The sequence below is a fragment of the Coregonus lavaretus genome (assembly GCF_964263955.1).
Source record: "Coregonus lavaretus genome assembly, chromosome: 19".
Lineage (NCBI taxonomy): Eukaryota > Metazoa > Chordata > Actinopteri > Salmoniformes > Salmonidae > Coregonus > Coregonus lavaretus.
In genome coordinates, this window is record NC_140006.1 from 44,423,587 (window position 1) to 44,446,099 (window position 22,513).

The window sequence follows — 22,513 nt, forward strand, 5'->3', positions numbered from 1 at the left end:
TAGTAGTAGTAGTTTACCAGGTACTGTGGTAGTACTGGTAGTAGTAGTAGTTTACCAGGTACTGTGGTAGTACTGGTAGTAGTAGGATTTACCAGTACCCAAAACCATTCTGTGGTTTTATAGTATACTGTTGGTTTAATGATGGCAAACAACCAATAACACGGGGGGACCAAATATTTCCCCCATAGTTTGCTTTGCTTCTTCTAACAGAGGGAAATGCAGCCATTGCCAAAATGATTTGGAAACGATTCCAACACACTCTCTCATTAGAGCTAGTATCCAAGGAGACGCTGGTGAGGTTACATAATAATGTGGGGTTACATAATAACGTGGGGTTGAGGGACTGACTGTGGCTGGAATTTTCCCCCCATCCCATACGTTTCTCTTTTAACCACTGTTATTTATATCTCAGCAACAGCACATCATGGGGAATGGTTGTCTGTCTGTGTAGATTTACGTAGAAATTCAACTCTTTGTTATTCAGCACAGGGAGCTACAGATAAGTCGTTTGCATGTACAGTACATTAGGCTATGTTGAAGTTGAATGCACTATGCTGTTGGATGTAAACTCTTTTGCAAATCATGTCAAACTACTGTCTTTAGTTGTGCTTGACTGTTGCAATGGAACCAATAGAAAAGTCCCAAAGTGCAAACAACCAGGGACAAGACCCTGGAATTGTATCCACACCAGCACACATCAACCCCCCTACACACCCTACCCTAGACACAGGCACTAGTGCTGACACATAACATTGGCAGTACAGTCCAGTGTTTCTCAACCATTTCTGTACCAGTGACTGGCGAGACATGGTCCTCCTCCTCTTGTTTAACCAGCTCATGTTTAAAACAAATACAACATGTAAAAAACACTACTGGCGGTATAACTCACCACTATAACTGTTCCTCTGTCTGGAGACACAACTCACCACTATAACTGTTCCTCTGTCTGGAGACACAACTCACCACTATAACTGTTCCTCTGTCTGGAGATACAACTCACCACTATAACTGTTCCTCTGTCTGGAGACACAACTCACCACTATAACTGTTCCTCTGTCTGGAGATACAACCCACCACTATAACTGTTCCTCTGTCTGGAGATACAACTCACCACTATAACTGTTCCTCTGTCTGGAGATACAACTCACCACTATAACTGTTCCTCTGTCTGGAGATACAACTCACCACTATAACTGTTCCTCTGTCTGGAGACACAACTCACCACTATAACTGTTCCTCTGTCTGTCTGGAGATACAACTCACCACTATAACTGTTCCTCTGTCTGGAGACACAACTCACCACTATAACTGTTCCTCTGTCTGGAGATACAACTCACCACTATAACTGTTCCTCTGTCTGGAGATACAACTCACCACTATAACTGTTCCTCTGTCTGGAGATACAACTTACCACTATAACTGTTCCTCTGTCTGGAGATACAACTCACCACTATAACTGTTCCTCTGTCTGGAGATACAACTCACCACTATAACTGTTCCTCTGTCTGGAGATACAACTCACCACTATAACTGTTCCTCTGTCTGGAGATACAACTCACCACTATAACTGTTCCTCTGTCTGGAGATACAACTCACCACTATAACTGTTCCTCTGTCTGGAGATACAACTCACCACTATAACTGTTCCTCTGCCTGGAGATACAACTCACCACTATAACTGTTCCTCTGTCTGGAGATACAACTCACCACTATAACTGGTCTGTCTGGAGATACAACTCACCACTATAAACTCACCACTATGTAGAGCTGGGCGATATGGCCTAAAAGTCATATCTAAATGTTTTCTAACATATGGGCGATTCACGATATACACTGAGTGTACAAAACATTAAGAACACGTTCCTAATATTGAGTTGTGTCAAGTTGGCTGGATGTCCTTCGGGTGCTGGACCATTCTTGATACACACAGGAAACTGTTGAGCGTGAAAAACCCAGCAGCGTTTCAGTTCTTGACACAAACCGGTGGCAAAGTGCCTGGCACTTACTACCATACCCAGTTCAAAGGCACTTAAATATTTTGTCTTGCCCATTCATCGACTGAATGGCAGTCACAATCCATGTCTCAATTGTCTCAAGGCTTAAAAATCAATCTTTAACCTGTCTCTTCTAACTGATTGAAGTGGATTTAACATGTGACATCAATAAGGGATCGTTTTGCCCAGTCCTAGGCCTAGGCCCTGACAATAGCTGGTGCACATTTCGCATGCACGCTGCTCCATATCTCAAAGCCATATCAAATATCTACCTCCAGAAAGCTGAGACCCTCCTCCCTTCAACAGGGACAAGGGGACGAACCTTGCAAAGCTGTTTTTCCCGCAATTGCATTTTGAAATGTTATACGATGAGAAACATTTATCTCTTGAGCGCATGATGGGAGAGGAACATGGTTCACTCAGCGAGGGCAGAGAGAGAGAGAGAGAGAGAGGACACTTTAATTTCAGGAATCATGAGGATAATGCACTTCACTGTTTGTAGGCACCGTTTCCATTGTTTTACAATCTAACTGATGACAGAGTGAGAGTCAGAGCAGGACTCTTTGCTGATGCCGCGTTTGACTTTGAATGTGAGTTTGCGTGACCTCAACTCAGCCTAACAGAAAACCGGGCCGGCGTTGCCCACTGATCAACTAAAGGATCATTATAGATTAGCAGAACAGAGAAATTAACAGGCCATGGGCCACCGGCCATGTCACCTTTTTTCATTGTTTTATTTTTGTGTGTGTCCATTTTGACCAGCCCACCCAGCTAAAAAATGGTCCAGCCCATCTGGCATTTGCCAGAATTGCCAGATGGCCAATCCGCCCTAGCAAACAACGCCCACCTGTACAACATGTCATTGCACCAGATTTAGTTAGATAGCACTTTTTTTTTTTATCTCTAGTCCCTGATTTGAACCCAGGTTGGATGTGCTGTGTACTGAACATACCTTGTCTTGGTTATTGTTGAAATACTGTAGTAGGCTACAGTAACTCTAGCCTACAAGACTAACCTGAACCTCAGTTGACATGGTATGACATAGTAAGCACCTTGCTGTGAAGCAAATCCCACCTCTCAATCTGCTCCAATTGGATTATCCCACCTTTGTTGTTAAAAAATAAGCACAGCGCCAGTTCCACTAGCATCCACTAGCCTGAAAGGACCATCAACTAAATGCCAGGAATTAATTGCCAGTACATCAACATTTATTTGAAATCACTGGCTTTCTTAGCTCTAAATAGTTTTCTAGGTTTGCCAAAACTTGCTGTTGCACATGGTTTGGTAATCATGCTATATTGACTCGTTGACAGACAGAGAGTGTGGTTTTGGGTTTGGGCAACCCCAGCTGCATAGCATCAAGTTGTGTGCGGGAGAGGGCGGAAATGGGGCGAAGGATCTCAAACCTGCCAACCTTCTTCTTCAAGTCACTTCTGCCAGTGAGAGAGGAGTCGCTTCCATCAGCGTTTATGGCATTTGTGTAATTTTTATAAAACTGGACATCATACAAGTCATTTAGGATAATCGAAACGGCACTTTATATTTCTGAAAACGTTTGAGAAAAAAATACAATCCCGACCGTTTGCCTATGCATGATGGAGATTGGGGAAAGGAATGAAATTGCAGATATTTAGGCGCCCCAAAGTCAAACTAACAATTATAGCCTATCGTCGAATTGGAATAAAGCCGTGACAATGGCTACTGTTGCTTTTGAGGGAACTTCGCTCATGAACATGTTTGTACAGAACTGTTGGGTTGTTGGCACACAACGAATAATCGGTCACCGCGGCAAGGAAGAATTCATTGAAGTCCGGACCGAACTCTCGGACAGGAGCGTTCTCTATTTGCACAGAACGGACCGCGATCTTGGAAGCCTTTTGAAGAGACTCATGGATGCTTTCCCAGAGGACAGAGGAACTCCTACACAGTCAGCGCTCTTAGATGGTAGGTAGCCCGTTATAAATACATTATAACCCATGATAAACAACTCACATAATCAGAACTACATTATTCTATGTCCTATGTGGATGAAAAGTTGAATAGACCATTTCATGTTGAAATAAGCCTAAGATGTACAGACCCACAATAATAATTCAAAGTACAGCCTACATTGATGGATACTGTCACGTGAAGGTGTACAAACCTAGCCTATATAAAAACACCAAGATGACATGTCTTTCTTACATGGACAAAATCTTGCAAAGACAAATTACAAATACATAATTGAAAGCCTGTACAAATTGTAAACCTATACAGTCTAAATACAGTATTTAAAATAACTTCACTGTATTTATATTCTGAAATACTTTAAAATACGACTTGTTTTGAAATACTTCCTACGTTTTACCCCACCAGGACTTATGCGAATCAGAGACGCTGCAGAGGCCAATTATATTGAGGTTCGATTGCAGGAGGTGGAGAAACTACTCAGGAGGGTCGTCACCTTGCCAATTAAGGTAGAGTGGTCTATAGTTATTTACATTTAGCAATGCATATCAATATACAGTTATGACTCGTCAAAATAATTATCTGGCTATTTCAACAGCCACTAGTTGACACGGTATGCCTTTCAGTAATAAACAATATGGTGTCAACTCAAATTGCAATTTATGTATCTTATACCTATCCCTTCTGAGGTTGAATAATATTGCTTATGAAGTAGTTTATTTCTGAGCCTTGAAAGGGTCACCCAATGTACTTGGGCTGTATTCCCTGAAAATGTTTCCCCTAGACGGGGTGGCCTTTTCTCGATTCCTCACATCCTCTCTACTCACCTCCCTCAAAACTTCAGAGGGAAGCGAGGAGAGCATTGGAGATTTTCTCCTAGGAGATTTTCTTCCAATGCTCTCCTCGTTTCCTTCGGATATATTTGGAGAAGGTGGCGAGAGGAGAGGAAACAAGGAAACAAATCGAGGAAAAATACTTTTGAGATTCACCCCCCCCAAGCTAGTTGTGTTCCCCACTGTCATCTTCAACCTTTTCCTCTACAGTATTCACGGTCAGAAGCAGTGCTCACGTTCTTTGAGCAATCTCCGCTGGACCTGATGATAAGAGAAAACAACAGCATCAACAACATGGAGCCATACTATCAGAGTCCAGTAACAGTATCAGGTCTGAATGTATCTAGCACATGTTATTTTAATGACCATGTTTCACTGTAAACAAGTGTCTGATTAATCTTTTTTTCAGCTAATTTCACATTCCAGTTTTTCTGGAGGGCAAGAGAATGTGCTGCCCGATTTGAAGCATCATCGAGTGCACTGAGCAAAAATATAAACGCAACATGCAACAATTTCAAAGATTTTACTGGGTTAAAGTTCATTTAAGGAAATCAGTCAAATGAAATAAATTCATTAGGCCCTAATCTATGGATTTCACATGACTGGGCAGGGGCGTAGCCATGGGTGGGCCTCGAGGGCATAGACCCACCCACTTGGGAGCCAGGTCCACCCACTGGGAAGCCAGGTCCACCCACTGGGGAGCCAGGCCCAGACAATCAGAATGAGTTTTTCCCCACAAATAGGCTTTATTACAGACAGAAATACACATCAGTACCCCTCCCACCCCTCCTCAGATGATCCCGCAGGTGAAGAAGCCGGATGTGGAGGTCCTGAGCTGGCGTGGTTATACGTGGTCTGAGGTTGTGAGGCCGGTTGGACGTACTGCCAAATTCTCTAAAACAACGTTGGAGGAGGCTTATGGTAGAAAAATGAACATTAAATTCTCTGGCAACAGCTCTGGTGGACATTCACATTCCTGCAGTCAGCATGCCAATTGCACGCTCCCTCAAAACTTGAGACATACAGTGGGGAGAACAAGTATTTGATACACTGCCGATTTTGCAGGTTTTTCCTAATTAGAAAGCATGTAGAGGTCTGTAATTTTTATCATAGGTACACTTCAACTGTGAGAGACGGAATCTAAAACAAAAATCCAGAAAATCACATTGTATGATTTTTAAGTAATTAATTTGCATTTTATTGCATGACATAAGTATTTGATACATCAGAAAAGCAGAACTTAATATTTGGTACAGAAACCTTTGTTTGCAATTACAGAGGTCATACGTTTCCTGTAGGTCTTGACCAGGTTTGCACACACTGCAGAAGGGATTTTGGCCCACTCCTCCAAACAGACCTTCTCCAGGTCCTTCAGTTTTCGGGGCTGTCGCTGGGCAATACGGACTTTCAGCTCCCTCCAAAAATGTTCTATTGGGTTCAGGACTGGAGACTGGCTAGGCCACTCCAGGACCTTGAGATGCTTCTTACGGAGCCACTCCTTAGTTGCCCTGGCTGTGTGTTTCGGGTCATTGTCATGCTGGAAGACCCAGCCACGACCCATCTTCAATGCTCTTACTGAGGGAAGGAGGTTGTTGGCCAAGATCTCGCGATACATGGCCCCATCCATCCTCCCCTCAATACGGTGCAGTCGTCCTGTCCCCTTTGCAGAAAAGCTGTGTTTCCACCTCCATGCTTCATGGTTGGGATGGTGTTCTTGGGGTTGTACTCATCCTTCTTCTTCCTCCAAACACGGCGAGTGGAGTTTAGACCAAAAAGCTCTATTTTTGTCTCATCAGACCACATGACCTTCTCCCATTCCTCCTCTGGATCATCCAGATGGTCATTGGCAAACTTCAGACGGGCCTGGACATGCGCTGGCTTGAGCAGGGGGACCTTGCGTGCGCTGCAGGATTTTAATCCATGACGGCGTAGTGTGTTACTAATGGTTTTCTTTGAGACTGTGGTCCCAGCTCTCTTCAGGTCATTGACCAGGTCCTGCCGTGTAGTTCTGGGCTGATCCCTCACCTTCATCATGATCATTGATGCCCCACGAGGTGAGATCTTGCATGGAGCCCCAGACCGAGGGTGATTGACCGTCATCTTGAACTTCTTCCATTTTCTAATAATTGCGCCAACAGTTGTTGCCTTCTCACCAAGTTGCTTGCCTATTGTCCTGTAGCCCATCCTAGCCTTGTGTAGGTCTACAATTTTATCCCTGATGTCCTTACACAGCTCTCTGGTCTTGGCCATTGTGGAGAGGTTGGAGTCTGTTTGATTGAGTGTGTGGACAGGTGGCTTTTATACAGGTAACGAGTTCAAACAGGTGCAGTTAATACAGGTAATGAGTGGAGAACAGGAGGGCTTCTTAAAGAAAAACTAACAGGTCTGTGAGAGCCGGAATTCTTACTGGTTGGTAGGTGATCAAATACTTATGTCATGCAATAAAATGCAAATTAATTACTTAAAAGTCATACAATGTGATTTTCTGGATTTTTGTTTTAGATTCCGTCTCTCACAGTTGAAGTGTCCCTATGATAAAAATTACAGACCTCTACATGCTTTGTAAGTAGGAAAACCTGCAAAATCGTCAGTGTATCAAATACTTGTTCTCCCCACTGTATGTGGCATTGTGTTGTGTGACAAAACTGTACATTTTTTAATTGGCATTTTATTGTCCCCAGTACAAGGTGCACCTGTGTAATGGTCATGCTGTTTAATCAGCTTCTTGATATGCCACACCTGTCAGGTGGATGGATTATCTTGGCAAAGGACAAACGCTCACTAACAGGGATGTAAACAAATTTGTGCACAAAATCTGAGAGAAATAAGCTTTTTGTGCGTATGGAACATTTCTGGGATTTTTTTTTAGCTCATGAAACATGGGACCAACACTTTACATGTTGCGTATATATTGTTGTTCAGTGTAGTTTAATTGACATGATTTTGGATTTGTGCACAAAACATACTTGAAGAGCATATCTGCTTGTTATCATACTTACTATCCAAGGACTGTCCTGTTCTTCTATGGTCAACCTACCATTTAATTATATTTTACAATTGAGCCTTGTAATTACAAAAAAATATACAGATCAATACACTACGAAAAGCAAAACAGAGATAAATAACACAATCATAAAAAAAACAACATTATTCAGTAAAAATGGCCCCAATCAGCCGTTTGAAATGCCCTAGAGGCATTTATTTTTTTTCACAAGTAAGTTGCCAAAAAACTAAAAGCAGATTTATCTAACTCAGTGGAGATCGAATGGATCTCCAGAGTTAGCCATCCCTGAGACCAGGTCTGGTAGCACGTATGTCTGTCTGTAGGTTAACACTTAAGTAAGATATGGCGGAAGTTTGGGCAAGAGGGCTTTATAAACCAAAAGAGTGCAACGCATCGATCTAGACATGCTGGACTAGTGTGATGCAAGTGCCACCTAATGACTGTTCAAGTGTATTGCACTTCAGACTTCACTGTTGAACACCCTAATGAAGTTTCCTTTCAGTCAGTCAACTTCGGTACAACAAACTATGGGGGAGTCGCACTCTCGCGACTTCGGTTGAAAGATCTACAATCACTCCTGACACGGCCAATGAAATCAGCTGGAATCCCTACCGTCCACAGGCTGAGATTCATTCTTTCAATTATTCCACTCTTCACCTCGATGTGAACAGGAACGATTCACACTACTAAAACAAACAATTGGAAAACAAGACTGTCTTACGTTGCACCAACTAAACTGTCCCATAGGTGGTAGAGCGTGCTCGCCCCCTGGACATTGTGCGCTGAAGGTTGTACTTGTTCTCATACGTTTTCTAAATCACAAACAATTGGTTATTCTTCAATTTGTTGGTGCGATGAGTAAGATGGCTAAGAAAACAACTGAGACGCCGACGGTTAAGCTGTATTCGGGGTTGAGATCATGCCCCCCAGTATTGCAGTTATAGCATTTCTCTGAAAGATACTAACGATCTACAGTGTCTTCGGAAAGGAGGTGCCGCGGGAAAATGCTACAGCAAAGATTGTAGTTTTCTGTTGCAAAGCGCTTCGCTGCGGCGTACCCTACTGAACATGACCCAGAACATTAGCGGAATATTATCAAACTTATTGTGCCTTTTTTTTTGCTTTACAGATATCATGAGGTGCAATGGGTTTTGTCTGGCTAACACAGAGACCATTTTCTATGACTACAGTGCACCACAGGATAGACACAGAGCCCTCTCAGTGTCCACATGTACAAAGTCTGCGGGTTTTGGGTGAGTCGTCATCGTCCTTTCTTTCATCATTCAACTTTACTAGTTTTATTTCATACTGTTGTAAATCACACTGTAATTTTCATGTTGTGGACAGTCCTGTTTATTGTATCTCGTATGTATTTTACCTTATGTTACTATGCATTGTGGTGACACATACAGTCTTGTCTGTGGTTGAGAAAATGATGATACATATATTATTTTTTAAAGAGTTAGTTCACCTAAAATAAAGTTTCCTATTTTTCTTTTTGACTCAATTTGTCCAGACAGTTGCCCTGTGAGCAAAATACATTGAATATACATATTTTGGGTTGAAAAGGTCATCCTTTTTGGTTTTCAACGTCTTTAGCTCACTGGGTGGTTATTTAGCTAATTACATCCAGCATTTCCTGGTTAGCATTTTCAGAGCATGTAGCAATGCTAATGGAACTGGATGGACTCAGGTAGTGGTGCACTCAAAAGGCATGGGGAAAGAGCATCCAGTTTCAAGAAGTCAGGTCCCTTTCCCTCGCTCCACATCTCTTTCCCCATGCTTATGAGTGCACTGATAGTGGGGGTCTATCCATTTCCATTAACATTGCTTTGCTCCAAATATTATAGCCATGGGATGCTGGACATTGCTAAAAAAAACTGTTGAAATTACTTTACAACTGTCTGGATGAACCGACAACAGCCTAAGTCTGAAAAAAGTCTACATTTAAGGTGAACTTCCCCTTTAATGAAAGGCAGGTTGCACTGCATTTTTCATTATCATGATGATGTGGCCGGTGACACTTTGCTTCGTTTTAATTCCAATATCTTGAAAACTTGACTGCTGACATGCAAAACATTTCGGGACCGTATCAACAGCGGACGAATGAAGAAAAAAAAACGTAATATCGTTTTTTTGGTCTGTTCTTCCATTTGTCTTCTTTCACACAGAACAAGTCACCAACCGTCAACATGCCTGCAACTTTCTTACATTACATTTTCCAATGCCTTGTCCTTGGAGTATTTTCATATTTTCTATCGTTTTTTTTTTCAGGTACGATACCCAATCTGGGTTTAAGGAGACCCTGGACCTCGTTGAGACAGCATCAACGGATGATAGTGCCGAAAACCAAGAAACGTATTTCCCTAATCTGACCTACTACCAACTACTGACCTACGAGACTGATATTCTGGAATGAACGGCAGCGGCGGACATATTTGTTGATGGATCCTTTTAGTCTTCTTCTAATGCCTCTTAAAGGGGAAAGTCATCCAAGTAATCAGATTACGTAATCCAAAAGGTTACGTTACTGATTACAATTTTTAGAAAGGTACAGTACTTTTGGCCATACAGTGTAACTAGTAACTGCAACGGATTACATTTAGAAAGTAACCTGCCCCAACCCTGGTTACAGACTGATGCTGCTAGATTCACTGGTCCGATCCAAATGATGTTGGTTACAGACTGCTGCTGCTAGATTCAAATGGTTTCACATTTGTGCCACGATGACAGTCGAATTAAAAAATACCTGTTCTCCAAACTGATGAACCAATATACTAACTCTTATCAAAGTTGTCTATTGCATTGCAGTGAGAACTGATGTCTATTTCTATGGAGTTTAAATCACCAGATGTGTTTTTCCCACATGCAGGGAATAGGTTCTCTCACCTTTATTCTAGGGTTTCACATCCTGGAATTATGCTATGTTAAAGTTTTGTTGATAAATACTGGTTGGAGATGGGGAGATAGATCAGAGGGATATAGCACGGAAAGTGAGTGGCGGGGCAATGTTTGGTCTGGGGGAGCCAGCACTACCACCAGACCAGACCAGACCCCAACACATTTCCATGGATCTCTACCCCTGTCGCATATCTTGTTGGAGCCCACATTGTCGTAGGATTAATTCTGATGTCAGAACGCACAGCGAGAAAACAGTACATAAAAGAGAATAAGTAAGTAAAGTGTGTATCTCAAGTCTGAATGGGGCCCACATTGGAATTTGGTGCCCCAGTCTAGAATGTAAGCTGCACAACACTGCCATAAACTGGCCAATGAGGAAAAAGCACATCCCAGATATGTTTCCTGCAGTTCTTTGGGTGCATCTCGATAGTGGCTTTCTCTCCTCGTCTCCTCTCCTTCATCTGCATTGATCTGTAACAAACTGCAAAGGTGAAAGGAATGTAGTGAAGCCTATACTAGATCCAGTTCTTTAAGTAAATCCCATCCAGTTCTTTACTCTACTCCAATCAAGTTCTTTACGCTAGTCCAATCCAGTTCTTTAAGTAAATCCCATCCAGTTCTTTACGCTACTCCAATCCAGTTCTTTATGTAAATCCAATCCAGTTCATTAAGCGAGTCCAATCCAGTTCTTTACGCTACTCCAATCCAGTTCTTTACGCTAGTCCAATCCAGTTATTTTACGCCAGTCCAATCCAGTTATTTTATGACTGTCCAATCCAGTTCTTTACGCTAGTCCAATACAGTTATTTTACGCCAGTGTAAATGAAGAAAAGTAGACAAGTAGAGAAAGCCATTTTAGACTATTCAAATCAAATACCAGTTGATTCGTCACATACACCATTTACAGCAGGTGTAAAAGGTGCAGTGAAATGCTTGTATGCTAGCTCACTCAACATTGCACTACAATAATCAATATCAATATGAGATACAGCCTGTGTGTCTTCATCTTGCCATCCATTGGTTTCCTGATCATTTTTGCACTTGTGTCAATTCATATAATTTGCTGAAGTAACACCATCCAGTTCCTTTCTTAGAGTAACAGTGCAGTATTTGGTTTTTCGAGTTGTTATAAAAAGAGTTGCCTAACGTCTCTATCGTCAATGACTGAAAAGGTAAACAAGGAACTGGTATTCATGTTTTGACCGGATCTTTTGTTGGCTTTTAACATTAACGTAAATGTTGTATAAATAAATACAAAATCTGTGTATAAAATCCACTAAAAATAAAGAGTATAATGTAATGGCTTGAATTTACTTCTGTATGTTCATGGCGAGGAATGAAGTGGTCAAGGGGTCGAGTCTTAGACTCATCACCTATAGGAAGCTGTAGTTAAACCGTTAACTATTGTGGTAAATCACTAATGTAAGTCTCAATTGTCTTTAAAAATTACTTTTATACTATCCCAGGTAATCCTTAAAGAGGTGGGGTCTCCGGAAGGTGGTCACTCTGAACTAGCCATACGATACATTCATAAATCATTCCAACTAGTACATAGAAAAACAACAGCTCTATTTGAAGAATCCTAAAGTAAAGATCTTAAAAGTTTAACAGATTAGCCTTTTGTGAACGTGCAATATGCTCTGTGGGCTATAGCTGACTGGGAGTCAGACCTAGGATTCAAATAATATTTATAATTGAAATGTTTCTACAAATGAACTGTGTCTATCCTTAATGATGGAAGGGTAAAAAAAAAGTACCTGTTCATTTATTTTTATCTGATCGGTTCTTGGCTTTTAACGTAAAATGTTAATGTTGTATAACGTACTGAAAATAAAGATGATAACGTTAGAGTTCAGGTCAGTAAACGCTGCGGGAAGGGAGGGTCTATTAGATCTGTTTATACACAGCGGTCGGAAGATAAACACCCTGCTCTACATTTTAGCCTGCTTCCATATTGATTAGACACATTACAAGCACCTCAACCGATCCGTTCCTGGGATTTTGAGGACAAAAAAAATTAGTTTTTCCTACCAGAGCCCTCGACTGACCCCATAAAGGGAGAGCAGTGACATGTTTTTACAAATTACCTTTAAAATCGATCTGTCCCTTTTGTTTGCCCTATATTGATTTTTGTTTTTTGTTTTTTTGTAAGATGTATTTTTTATTTTTTTTACAATACAAAACGTACACATACAAACGACAGCATACAGACGCACACAAACATCCACAACATCACCCCTGTCCAGACCCACCTGCTCACACCGCCATCTCCAGCGCCCGAATCACTCTACGCCACATGGCCTCAAACTGCACCATTTTGTTTCTCTCTCCGTGGCCCATGCACTTACAACATTTAGATAATAAAGCATTTTATCTTTCCATTGTGTTAACGATGGAGGATTAGTTGATTTCCAGTTGTTGTTGTTTTTTACCATGCAGTGCCTTCAGAAAGTATTCACACACCTTGATTTTTTTCCACATTTTGTGTTACAGCCTGAATTTAAAATAGATTAATTTGATATTTTTTTGTCACTGGCCTACACACAATACCCCATAATGTCAAAGTGGAATTATGTTTTTGACATCTTTTACAAATTAATTCAAAATGAAAAGCTGAAATGTCTTAAGTCAATAAGTATTCAACCCCTTTTGTTAAGTCGCTCTGGATAAGAGCGTCTGCCAGATGACGTAAATGTAATGTAAAATGTTATGGCAAGCCTAAATAAGTAAACATTTGCTTACCAAGTCACATAATAAGTTGCATGGACTCTCTCTGTGTGCAATAATAGTGTTTAACATGATTTTTGAATGACTACTTCATCTCTGTACCCCACACATACAATTATCTGTAAGGTCCCTCAGTCAAGCAGTGCATTTTAAACACAGATTCAACCACAAAGACCAGGGAGGCTTTCCAATACCTCGCAAAGAAGGGCACCTATTGGTCAACGGGTAAAAATAAAAAAGCAGACATTGAATATCCGTTTGAGCACAGTGAAGTTATTAATTACAATTTGGATGGTGTATCAATACACCCAGTCACTACAAAGATACCGTCCTTCCTAACTCAGTTGCCGGAGACGAAGGTAATCGCTCAGGGATTTCACCATGAGGCCAATGGTGACTTTAAAACAGTTACAGAGTTTGATGGCTGTGATAGGAGACTGAGGATGGATCAACGACATTGTAGTTACTCCACAATACTAACTTAAATGACAGAGTGAAAAGAAGGAAGCCTGTACAGAATAAAAAATATTCCAAAACATGCAATAAGGCATTAAAGTAATACTGCAAAACATTTTGCTAAGCAATTAACTTTTTGTTCTGAATACAAAGTGTTATGTTTGGGCCAAATCCAATACAACACATTACAGAGTACCACTCTCCATATTTTCAAGCATAGTGGTCGCTGCATCATGTTATGTGTATGCTTGTAATCGTTTTTCAGGATAAAAAGAAACGGAATGGAGCTAAGCACAGGCAAAATCCTAGAGGAAAACCTGGTTTAGTCTGCTTTCCACCAGAAACTGGGAGATTAATTCACCTTTCAGCAGGACGATGACCTAAAACAGGCCAAATCTACACTGCAGTTGCTTACCAAGAAGACAGTGAATGTTCCTGAGTGGCCGAGTTACAGTTTTGACTTAAATCTGCTTGAAAATCTATGGCAAGACCTGAAAATGGTTGTAGAATTTTGAAAAAGATTAATGGGCAAATGTTGCACAATCCAGGTGTGGACAGCTCTTAGAGACTTACCCAGCAAGACTCACAGCAGTAAGCGCTGACAAAAGGTGCTTCTACAAAGTATTGACTCAGAGGTGTGAACACTTATGGAAATCAAATGTTATTGGTCACATACACGTGTTTAGCAGATGTTATTGGTCACATACACGTGTTTAGCAGATGTTATTGGTCACATACACGTGTTTAGCAAATGTTATTGGTCACATACACGTGTTTAGCAGATGTTATTGGTCACATACACGTGTTTAGCAGATGTTATTGGTCACATACACGTGTTTAGCAGATGTTATTGGTCACATACACGTGTTTAGCAGATGTTATTGGTCACATACACGTGTTTAGCAGATGTTATTGGTCACATACACGTGTTTAGCAAATGTTATTGGTCACATACACGTGTTTAGCAGATGTTATTGGTCACATACACGTGTTTAGCAAATGTTATTGGTCACATACACGTGTTTAGCAGATGTTATTGGTCACATACACGTGTTTAGCAGATGTTATTGGTCACATACACGTGTTTAGCAGATGTTATTGGTCACATACACGTGTTTAGCAGATGTTATTGGTCACATACACGTGTTTAGCAGATGTTATTGGTCACATACACGTGTTTAGCAGATGTTATTGGTCACATACACGTGTTTAGCAGATGTTATTGGTCACATACACGTGTTTAGCAGATGTTATTGGTCACATACACGTGTTTAGCAGATGTTATTGGTCACATACACGTGTTTAGCAGATGTTATTGGTCACATACACGTGTTTAGCAGATGTTATTGGTCACATACACGTGTTTAGCAGATGTTATTGGTCACATACACGTGTTTAGCAGATGTTATTGGTCACATACACGTGTTTAGCAGATGTTATTGGTCACATACACGTGTTTAGCAGATGTTATTGGTCACATACACGTGTTTAGCAGATGTTATTGGTCACATACACATGTTTAGCAAATGTTATTGCGGGTGTAGTGAAATGCTTGTGTTTCTAGCTCCAACAGTTTAGTAATGTCTAACAATTCACAACAATACACACTAATCTAGGGTAATGGAATGGAATTAAGAATATATAAATATTTGGACGAGCAATGTCAGAGCGGCATAGACTAAGATACAGTAGAACAGAATAGAATACAGTATATACATATGAGTTGAGTAATACAAAATATGTTAACATTATTAAAGTGACTAGTGTGCAATTATTAAAGTAGCAAGTGATTTAAAGTCTATGTATATAGGGCAGCAGCCTCTAATGTGCTAGTGATGGCTATTTAAGAGTCTGATGGCCTTGAGATAGAAGCTGTTTTTCAGTCTCTCAGTCCCAGCTTTGATGCACCTGTACTGACCTCGCCTTCTGGATGATAGCGGGGTGAACAGGCAGTGGCTCGGGTAGTTGTTGTCCTTGATGATCTTTTTGACCTTCCTGTGACATCGGGTGCTGTAGGTGTCCTGGAGGGCAGGTAGTTTGCCCCCGGTGATGCGTTGGGCAGACCGCACCACCCTCTGGAGAGCCCTGCGATTGCGGGCGGTGCAGTTGCCATACCAGGTGGTGATAATGAAAAATAGGAAGTAGGAATGGAAAAGCCTACTGACTAATCACGAGAAGGAATGCCATAGCTGTGTGAATGGGGTTATGCTGTGTGAATGGGGTTATAGTGCATTTATTAGAGTGAGTTACAGGGATGGTCCACCCAAATTACAAAGTCTGTAAGCAGACTATGGACAAGGAGAGATCACAACCATGCGTTGTTTATTGTAATGTAATGTGTAATTTTGCAATGTGGGTGAATTATACCTTTAAATATGTCAATTAGGTTTTTTCTTTCTTTCATTGATGAGTCACCACCACCAACACAACAAAACCGAGACAACCAGTACCAACCAGAGTATGAAAATAGAGCAGTCAGGGGTCTGGTCAATAACAGTCTAGAAAATCTTCTATCAGTATATATTGAGCCGATGTGGTTCGGGGTATGTAGTAGGCGGAGGGAAGAGGAATCACAGAGCTGGGAAATGAGCTGCAGGACTTTACTTATGATTTTCTTCCTTTTGAAGTTGAATTGAATTCATTGAAATAAACTGCTCTAAACTGGACCAGGGGCGGCCTGTTCAATAGGGCGATATGGGCGACGCACTGCCAAACGGGAAAAGGAAGGGATTTTTTTTCTAATCAATTATATCACGGCAACAGTAGTTATCAGTGTTGTAATCTATACGTCTGATCTGCCACACTGCCACTAAATGTCGAATCAGGCTAAAGTCGTGCTTCAAATGGCTCCCCCCCCTTTTGGGGCGATTTCAGTCAGGTTGAAAATCGCCCAGAAGTCTGTCATAGACTCCCATGTAAAATCTATTTTTTTCAAATTTCAGAGCCTTCAATACAATCTCAATGGGTGTCTGTGGGCTTGCACTTACGCGCTTTCGTCATACGTTACGTAACCATGAACGTAACTGAGAAAAGAGTGGATTGTTTGAAAGAAGTTCCTTTTTGTCGGCGAACAAATGAAGATAAATTGGCAACGAAACAATTAGGACCTCCCAGACCAAATTTAATAATTCAACAGGTTTCTACTAAAGGCGGAAAGTCCTACACCCGAGGATTTTCCAAAAATTGGTACGAACGAAAAAAGACATTGCCACTCACTCAACTGGATGACGAGGGATACAGGCTAGCTGTCCGCCGCCACAACGATGAGGTTAGTGTTGATAATCACAAGTTTACTGGATGTGGATATGGTGTAATAAAGGCAGTTTATTCAGAGGTAAATATATCTGGAATCGCGTTCACGGACCCGTTCGTCAAACTCTTAGGGAGCTATAAATTAAGCCCCATTACTTACCATATCAGATAAGAGAAATTGCTGCAGCTACATATATTTTACATCCTGGCCCTACATAGTTCACTATTTGCATCACTTACCAAAATATTACATGTGGTCATATATGCTTGGAAATTGGAGATGCCATAGAACGTCAAAAAAGTAAACATTGCTGGAGACACATTGCCGTTTTGGAGAAGACATCGCGTTTGCTAGCGAAGAGATTTGTTGTGGCAAATGAACTTGGGCTGGGAATTGCCAGGAACCTCACGATAAGATATATGCATCAGCATTGCGAGTCTCATGATTCTATACGTATTGCGATTCGATACTGTGATTTTATTGCGCACCATATGTCTGTTGCAGAGGGATCAGAAAGCCATGAGAACGAGTTTTGATCAGTCATGGAAATAAAAGTGCTGAAAACAAATTGGCTCCCAATGTGAAAAGATTGAGAACAAGCTATGAAGGAACAATAATGGTGTTTTGGTGCAGGTACAGCCAACTAGCGCTAAAATATTGCGATATTGTCAATACAGTATATCGTAAAGTATCACTATGTAACTCGATTTCTTTCACCCCAATCCCTCAAATTAACGGTAAATAACTGAATTGTTTGCCCCACATTTAGCTAAGATGATTAGCTAGCCAGCTAAAATGTTTTATTTAGTTAGCAGTCGCATCTACAATAGTTTACTGTCAATAACATGTCTCCAAAAATGACGTGGTGTCTCCAATTGTGTTGACATTTTACAATTGCAATGCGCATCCATGAGTATCCACTTTCTGTAGCTCAGCTGGTAGAGCATGGTGCTTGTAACGCCAAGGTAGTGGGTTCGATCCCCGGGACCACCCATACACAAAAATGTATGCACGCATGACTGTAAGTCGCTTTGGATAAAAGCGTCTGCTAAATGGCATATTATTATTATTATTATTATTATTATCTGAAGAGAGCCCCGAAACATTGTGTGCAGACATTTTATGCAATAAATGAAGTAGGTTCAATCTAGTAGTTCTGATCTTCTGATTGGTCCTGATGAGTTGGGCGAGGTCCCCTGCAGGCTACTGTCACTGTTGCATTGGCTCTGAGTCGGGTTCTCTGTCTTCAAATGTTCAGCCTAAGAGAGGGGATTTTTGTGTGTGTGTGTGTGTGTGTGTGTTTAACAGTGATGATGTGTGTGTGTGTGTGTGTGTTTAACAGTGATGATGTGTGTGTGTGTGTGTTTGTGTGTGTGTGTGTCCTCAGAGCAAGAACTCGTGAGTTGGAAGAACTGAGAGGCCTATGGCGTGGGTGTTGTCCTTGGCCACCTGCTGACAAGGCTGACAAGATAGGACCCTTTTGTCCATTGTTATTGGATAGGAACAGAACTTATAACCAGCTCCTGACCTAAATAGATCTTAGCACAACATTTTACTCAACATATCATATTCCATATTCACTATAACAAATATATTTACTACGACATTAGCAAGAACCGCCACATCCTCAGCCGGCTAATCCAGTGTGTGAAGTTTTGCAGAGTGTTTGAGTTAGCTTTGCGAGGCAAAGATGAAACTGAGGGCTCCACCAACCCTGGTAAGCCAACACTTTTGAGATCAGTCAATAAATGCTTCTGGTATTGACTTATATGCTGCTCCTGTCTTCATGTTGTTGCTGGACATATCTTTTTTTAAATGTGTGTAGGTCACCTAAATCATCAGAAAAATTGCCCCTCCTGAGAATTTTTTCAGGAGCCGCCACTGAACTGGACTAAACTGTTTGTCCAGGAAGGACATCCTCATCTATGTTTTGCATTGTCTACTTTGTCTACCTTTTTCAGATAAAAGGCAGAAAACTTTGTAGGGGGATAGTTCACTGAAGAAGTGAAAATAATAATTCGACCAGAAAAGGGGCATTTTGCTCAACTGCACAGGGGTTTTTAAGGAGCACCTCTCAACCTCCAGGAACTATAAACTTGATAATGTGCCCGGCCATGGGCCAACCCACCTGCCCTTCCACCCGGAGCCACCGCATCCCTTCCCTACTGTGGATGTTCCCGACCATACGCACTACATCATCGGCTCGGTCATCCTCATGGTGGGCATCACGGGCATGCTGGGTAACGCTCTGGTCATCTATGCCTTCTGCCGCAGCCGCACCCTCCACACACCGGGCAACCTGTTCGTGGTCAACCTGGCCGTCGCCGACTTCTTTATGTCGCTGACCCAGTCCCCCCGTCTTCTTCGTGGCCTCGCTGCACCGCCGCTGGGTGTTCGGCGAGCGCGCCTGTGAGCTCTATGCCTTCTGCGGCGCCCTCTTCGGCATGTTCTCCATGATGAAGCTGACAGCCATCGCCGTTGACCGCTGCCTGGCCATCACCCGGGCCGCTGGCCTCGCTGGGCAGCATGAACCGGCGGTGGGTCATAGTCATGTTGATAGCCTGTTGGCTCTGGAGCCTGGGGTGGAGCCTGGGGTGGAGCCTGGGGTGGAGCGCCTACGTGCCCAAGGGCCTGCAGACGTCGTGCAGCTGGGACTACACCATCTTCCTCTTCACCTTCGTCTTCTTAATCCCACTAGGGGTGATCGGCGGCTGCTACATAGCCATCTTAATAATGATAATAATAATAATATGCCATTTAGCAGATGCTTTTATCCAAAGCGACTTACAGTCATGTGCGCATAAATTTTTACGTATGGGTGGTCCCGGGGAACGAACCCACTACCCTGGCGTTACAAGCGCCATGCTCTACCAGCTGAGCTACAGAGGACCACGCGCCATCCGCCGGGCAGGCCGAGATGTGCGGTGGCTGGACTGCGGCGAGAAGTACAAGGCATATGAGCGGCTGCGCGGCGAGTGGCGCATGGCCAAAAGTGGCGCTGGTGGTCATCCTGCTCTTCGTCGTGTCTTGGTCCCCCTACTCGGTGGTGGCGCTGGTCGCCACGGCAGGCTATGCCCACCTGCTGACGCCCTACATGAACTCAGTGCCCGACATCATCGCCAAGGCCTCGGCCATCCACAACCCCATCATCTACGCCATCACGCACCCCAAGTACCGCATCGCAATCGCCCGCTACGTGCCCGTGCTACGCTCGCTGCTGCGTGTGGGCGACAAGGACCTGCGTTCATCCTTCAGCTCCAACAGTGATGCCTCCCTTAGCTCTCGACGGCCCACCCTCACCAGCCAGTGCACCCTGGGCACGGGTGTGGGTGCGGGAGCGGGCATGGTCGCCGGTGCACGTGCCAACGAACGCTGGGGCAAGAGTCACCTCTCGTCAGCCTCCGACACAGACTCGTGCTGGATTGAGAGTGAGGCCAACGGCTCCAGCATCAACTCACTGCCCTTCGACCGACGTGTCTCCACGGAGATCGCCACAGATACGGTCATCCCCAATCAGCAGTCAGCAGGCGTGGTAACCGGGCAGAAAGCGGGAGTGTTGTCTGACAGCCTCAGGGTTAGCAGCATTTCAAGCACCTCAATGGTGTTTGAAGGAGATGTGCTTGATGCAGGCCCATCTGATGGTAATGATCTCCTGCTCCCTGGTAACTGAATTTAGGCTCTTTTTCAATTTGATGGTAAAGATATCCTGCTCCCTAGTAACAGAATTTAGGCTCTTTTTCAATCTGATGGTAAAGATTAGTGGTGTGCCGACATGGCCATACTCATATTCGTAATCGTATCCGTAAATTGACAGTTGATAGTCAATGCCTAAATAGATGTTGTCAAAATATCTCCCTGCACATTCATAGACCAAACAAGCTGCAGATTACGAGCTGCAGAGGGGTGTGTCTGTGTTTGACCTGTGTCTGTCTTCATTTTGCAGCAGGCACACAAGTTTGCTATCAGTCAGAATTCTCGTCGGCGTTTCATATTTTTTTCCCTACCTTCGCCCCACTTGTTAGATATTATGCACATTGACAGCTTGATAGCGAACGTCCTCACCATTTCAGTTATCATAGTAGCAGGCTAACAGGAGGCAGCAGCAGTCTGAATGATCAAGACCGAAAAATAGACGTGACAGCGATCGTGTGAAATGATGAAACACAGCTTCACTCTATCCAATCAGAGCAGCAGGATCAACGTACAGCCCGCCCTTCCCTTTATAGACAGCCAAACTAGCCAGTTGAGTTATTTAGACCACGTAGCACCTCGACTGACTGATTGACATGAGAAAGATGCGTGCTGGTGTCACGGTCGTCTATGTCGTCTAAGTATGACCAAGGCGCAGCGTGTCCAAGAAACATGACTTTATTAATTAAACGTTATAGAACTACAAAACAAAAGACGACTCAATGAAGTCCACGGTACACTGACCGAAACGGAACAAAAACCCACAATTCCCACAGGAAAACATACAGATTAAATATGGCTCCCAATCAGAGATAACGAGCCGACAGCTGACACTCGTTACCTCCGATTGGGAGTCATAGACCAAACCTAGAAATGAAGCCAACAGAAAGGCAAACCTAGAAATACACCCAAACCCAACATAACAAAATACACCCTGGCTCAAATACAAAAGTCCCGGAGCCAGAGTGTCACAGTACCCCCCCCTAAAGGTGCGAACTCCGGGCGCACCAGCATACAGTCTAGGGGAGGGTCTGGGTGGGCGTCTGTCCACGGTGGCGGTTCTGGCCCTGGTCGTGGTCCCCACCCCACCTTAGTCACTATCTGCTTCCGTAGCCTCCTCCACATGACCACCCCCCAACTAAACCCCACTGGATTAAGGGGCGGCACCGGACTAAAGGGCAGCACCGGACTAAGGGGCAGCACCAGGATAAGGGGCAGCACAGGGCTAAGGGACAGCACCGGACTCAATGGCGGATCCTGGCTGGCTGGCTCTGGCGGATCCTGGCTGGACGGCTCATGGCTGGCTGAAGGATCTGGCTGCTCATGGCTGGCTGACGGATCTGGCTGCTCATGGCTGGCCGACGGATCTGGCTGCTCATGGCTGGCCGACGGATCTGGCTGCTCATGGCTGGCCGACGGATCTGGCTGCTCATGGCTGGCTGAAGGATCTGGCTGCTCATGGCTGGCTGACGGATCTGGCTGCTCATGGCCGGCTGACGGATCTGGCTGCTCATGGCTGGCGGAAGACTCTGGCTGATCCTGTCTGGCGGAAGGCTCTGGCTGATCCTGTCTGGCGGAAGGCTCTAGCGGCTCCGGTCTGGCGGACGGCTCTGAAGGCTCATGGCAGACGGGCGGCTTTGCAGGCTCAGTCCAGACGGCCAGTTCAAGCGCCTTTGGGCAGACGGGCAGTTCAGGCCCCGTTGGGCAG

At 43.4% G+C, this 22,513-nt stretch overlaps 2 protein-coding genes across 2 annotated transcripts; both read left to right on the forward strand.

The window, feature by feature from the left end:
• Nucleotides 1-3,427: 3,427 nt before the first annotated feature.
• LOC311146595 (PX domain-containing protein 1-like) lies at nt 3,428-10,205 on the forward strand. The gene is made up of 5 exons (XM_084183118.1): nt 3,428-3,938; nt 4,350-4,450; nt 4,985-5,105; nt 8,908-9,031; nt 10,053-10,205. Exons 1-5 carry the CDS (start codon nt 3,689-3,691, stop codon nt 10,195-10,197), a joined length of 741 nt encoding a protein of 246 aa, XP_084039244.1. The 5' UTR covers nt 3,428-3,688; the 3' UTR covers nt 10,198-10,205.
• Nucleotides 10,206-11,839: 1,634 nt separating this feature from the next.
• Nucleotides 11,840-20,785, forward strand: opn4.1 (opsin 4.1; the record flags this gene model as incomplete). The annotated part of the gene is given in 6 exon segments (XM_084182815.1): nt 11,840-11,851; nt 19,142-19,468; nt 19,470-19,619; nt 19,621-19,845; nt 19,990-20,103; nt 20,105-20,785. Coding segments are annotated over 6 exon segments (1,509 nt in total).
• Between the last annotated feature and the right edge of the window lie 1,728 nt (nt 20,786-22,513).

Bases quoted from the DNA above. Each gene is read 5' to 3' on its own strand.
- LOC311146595 (XM_084183118.1), top strand. From the start codon at position 3,689: ATGGCTACTGTTGCTTTTGAGGGAACTTCGCTCATGAACATGTTTGTA. The intron at 3,939-4,349 runs GTAGGTAGCCCG...TTACCCCACCAG, and splicing joins ACAGTCAGCGCTCTTAGATG to GACTTATGCGAATCAGAGAC. The intron at 4,451-4,984 runs GTAGAGTGGTCT...TTTCCTCTACAG, and splicing joins TCGTCACCTTGCCAATTAAG to TATTCACGGTCAGAAGCAGT.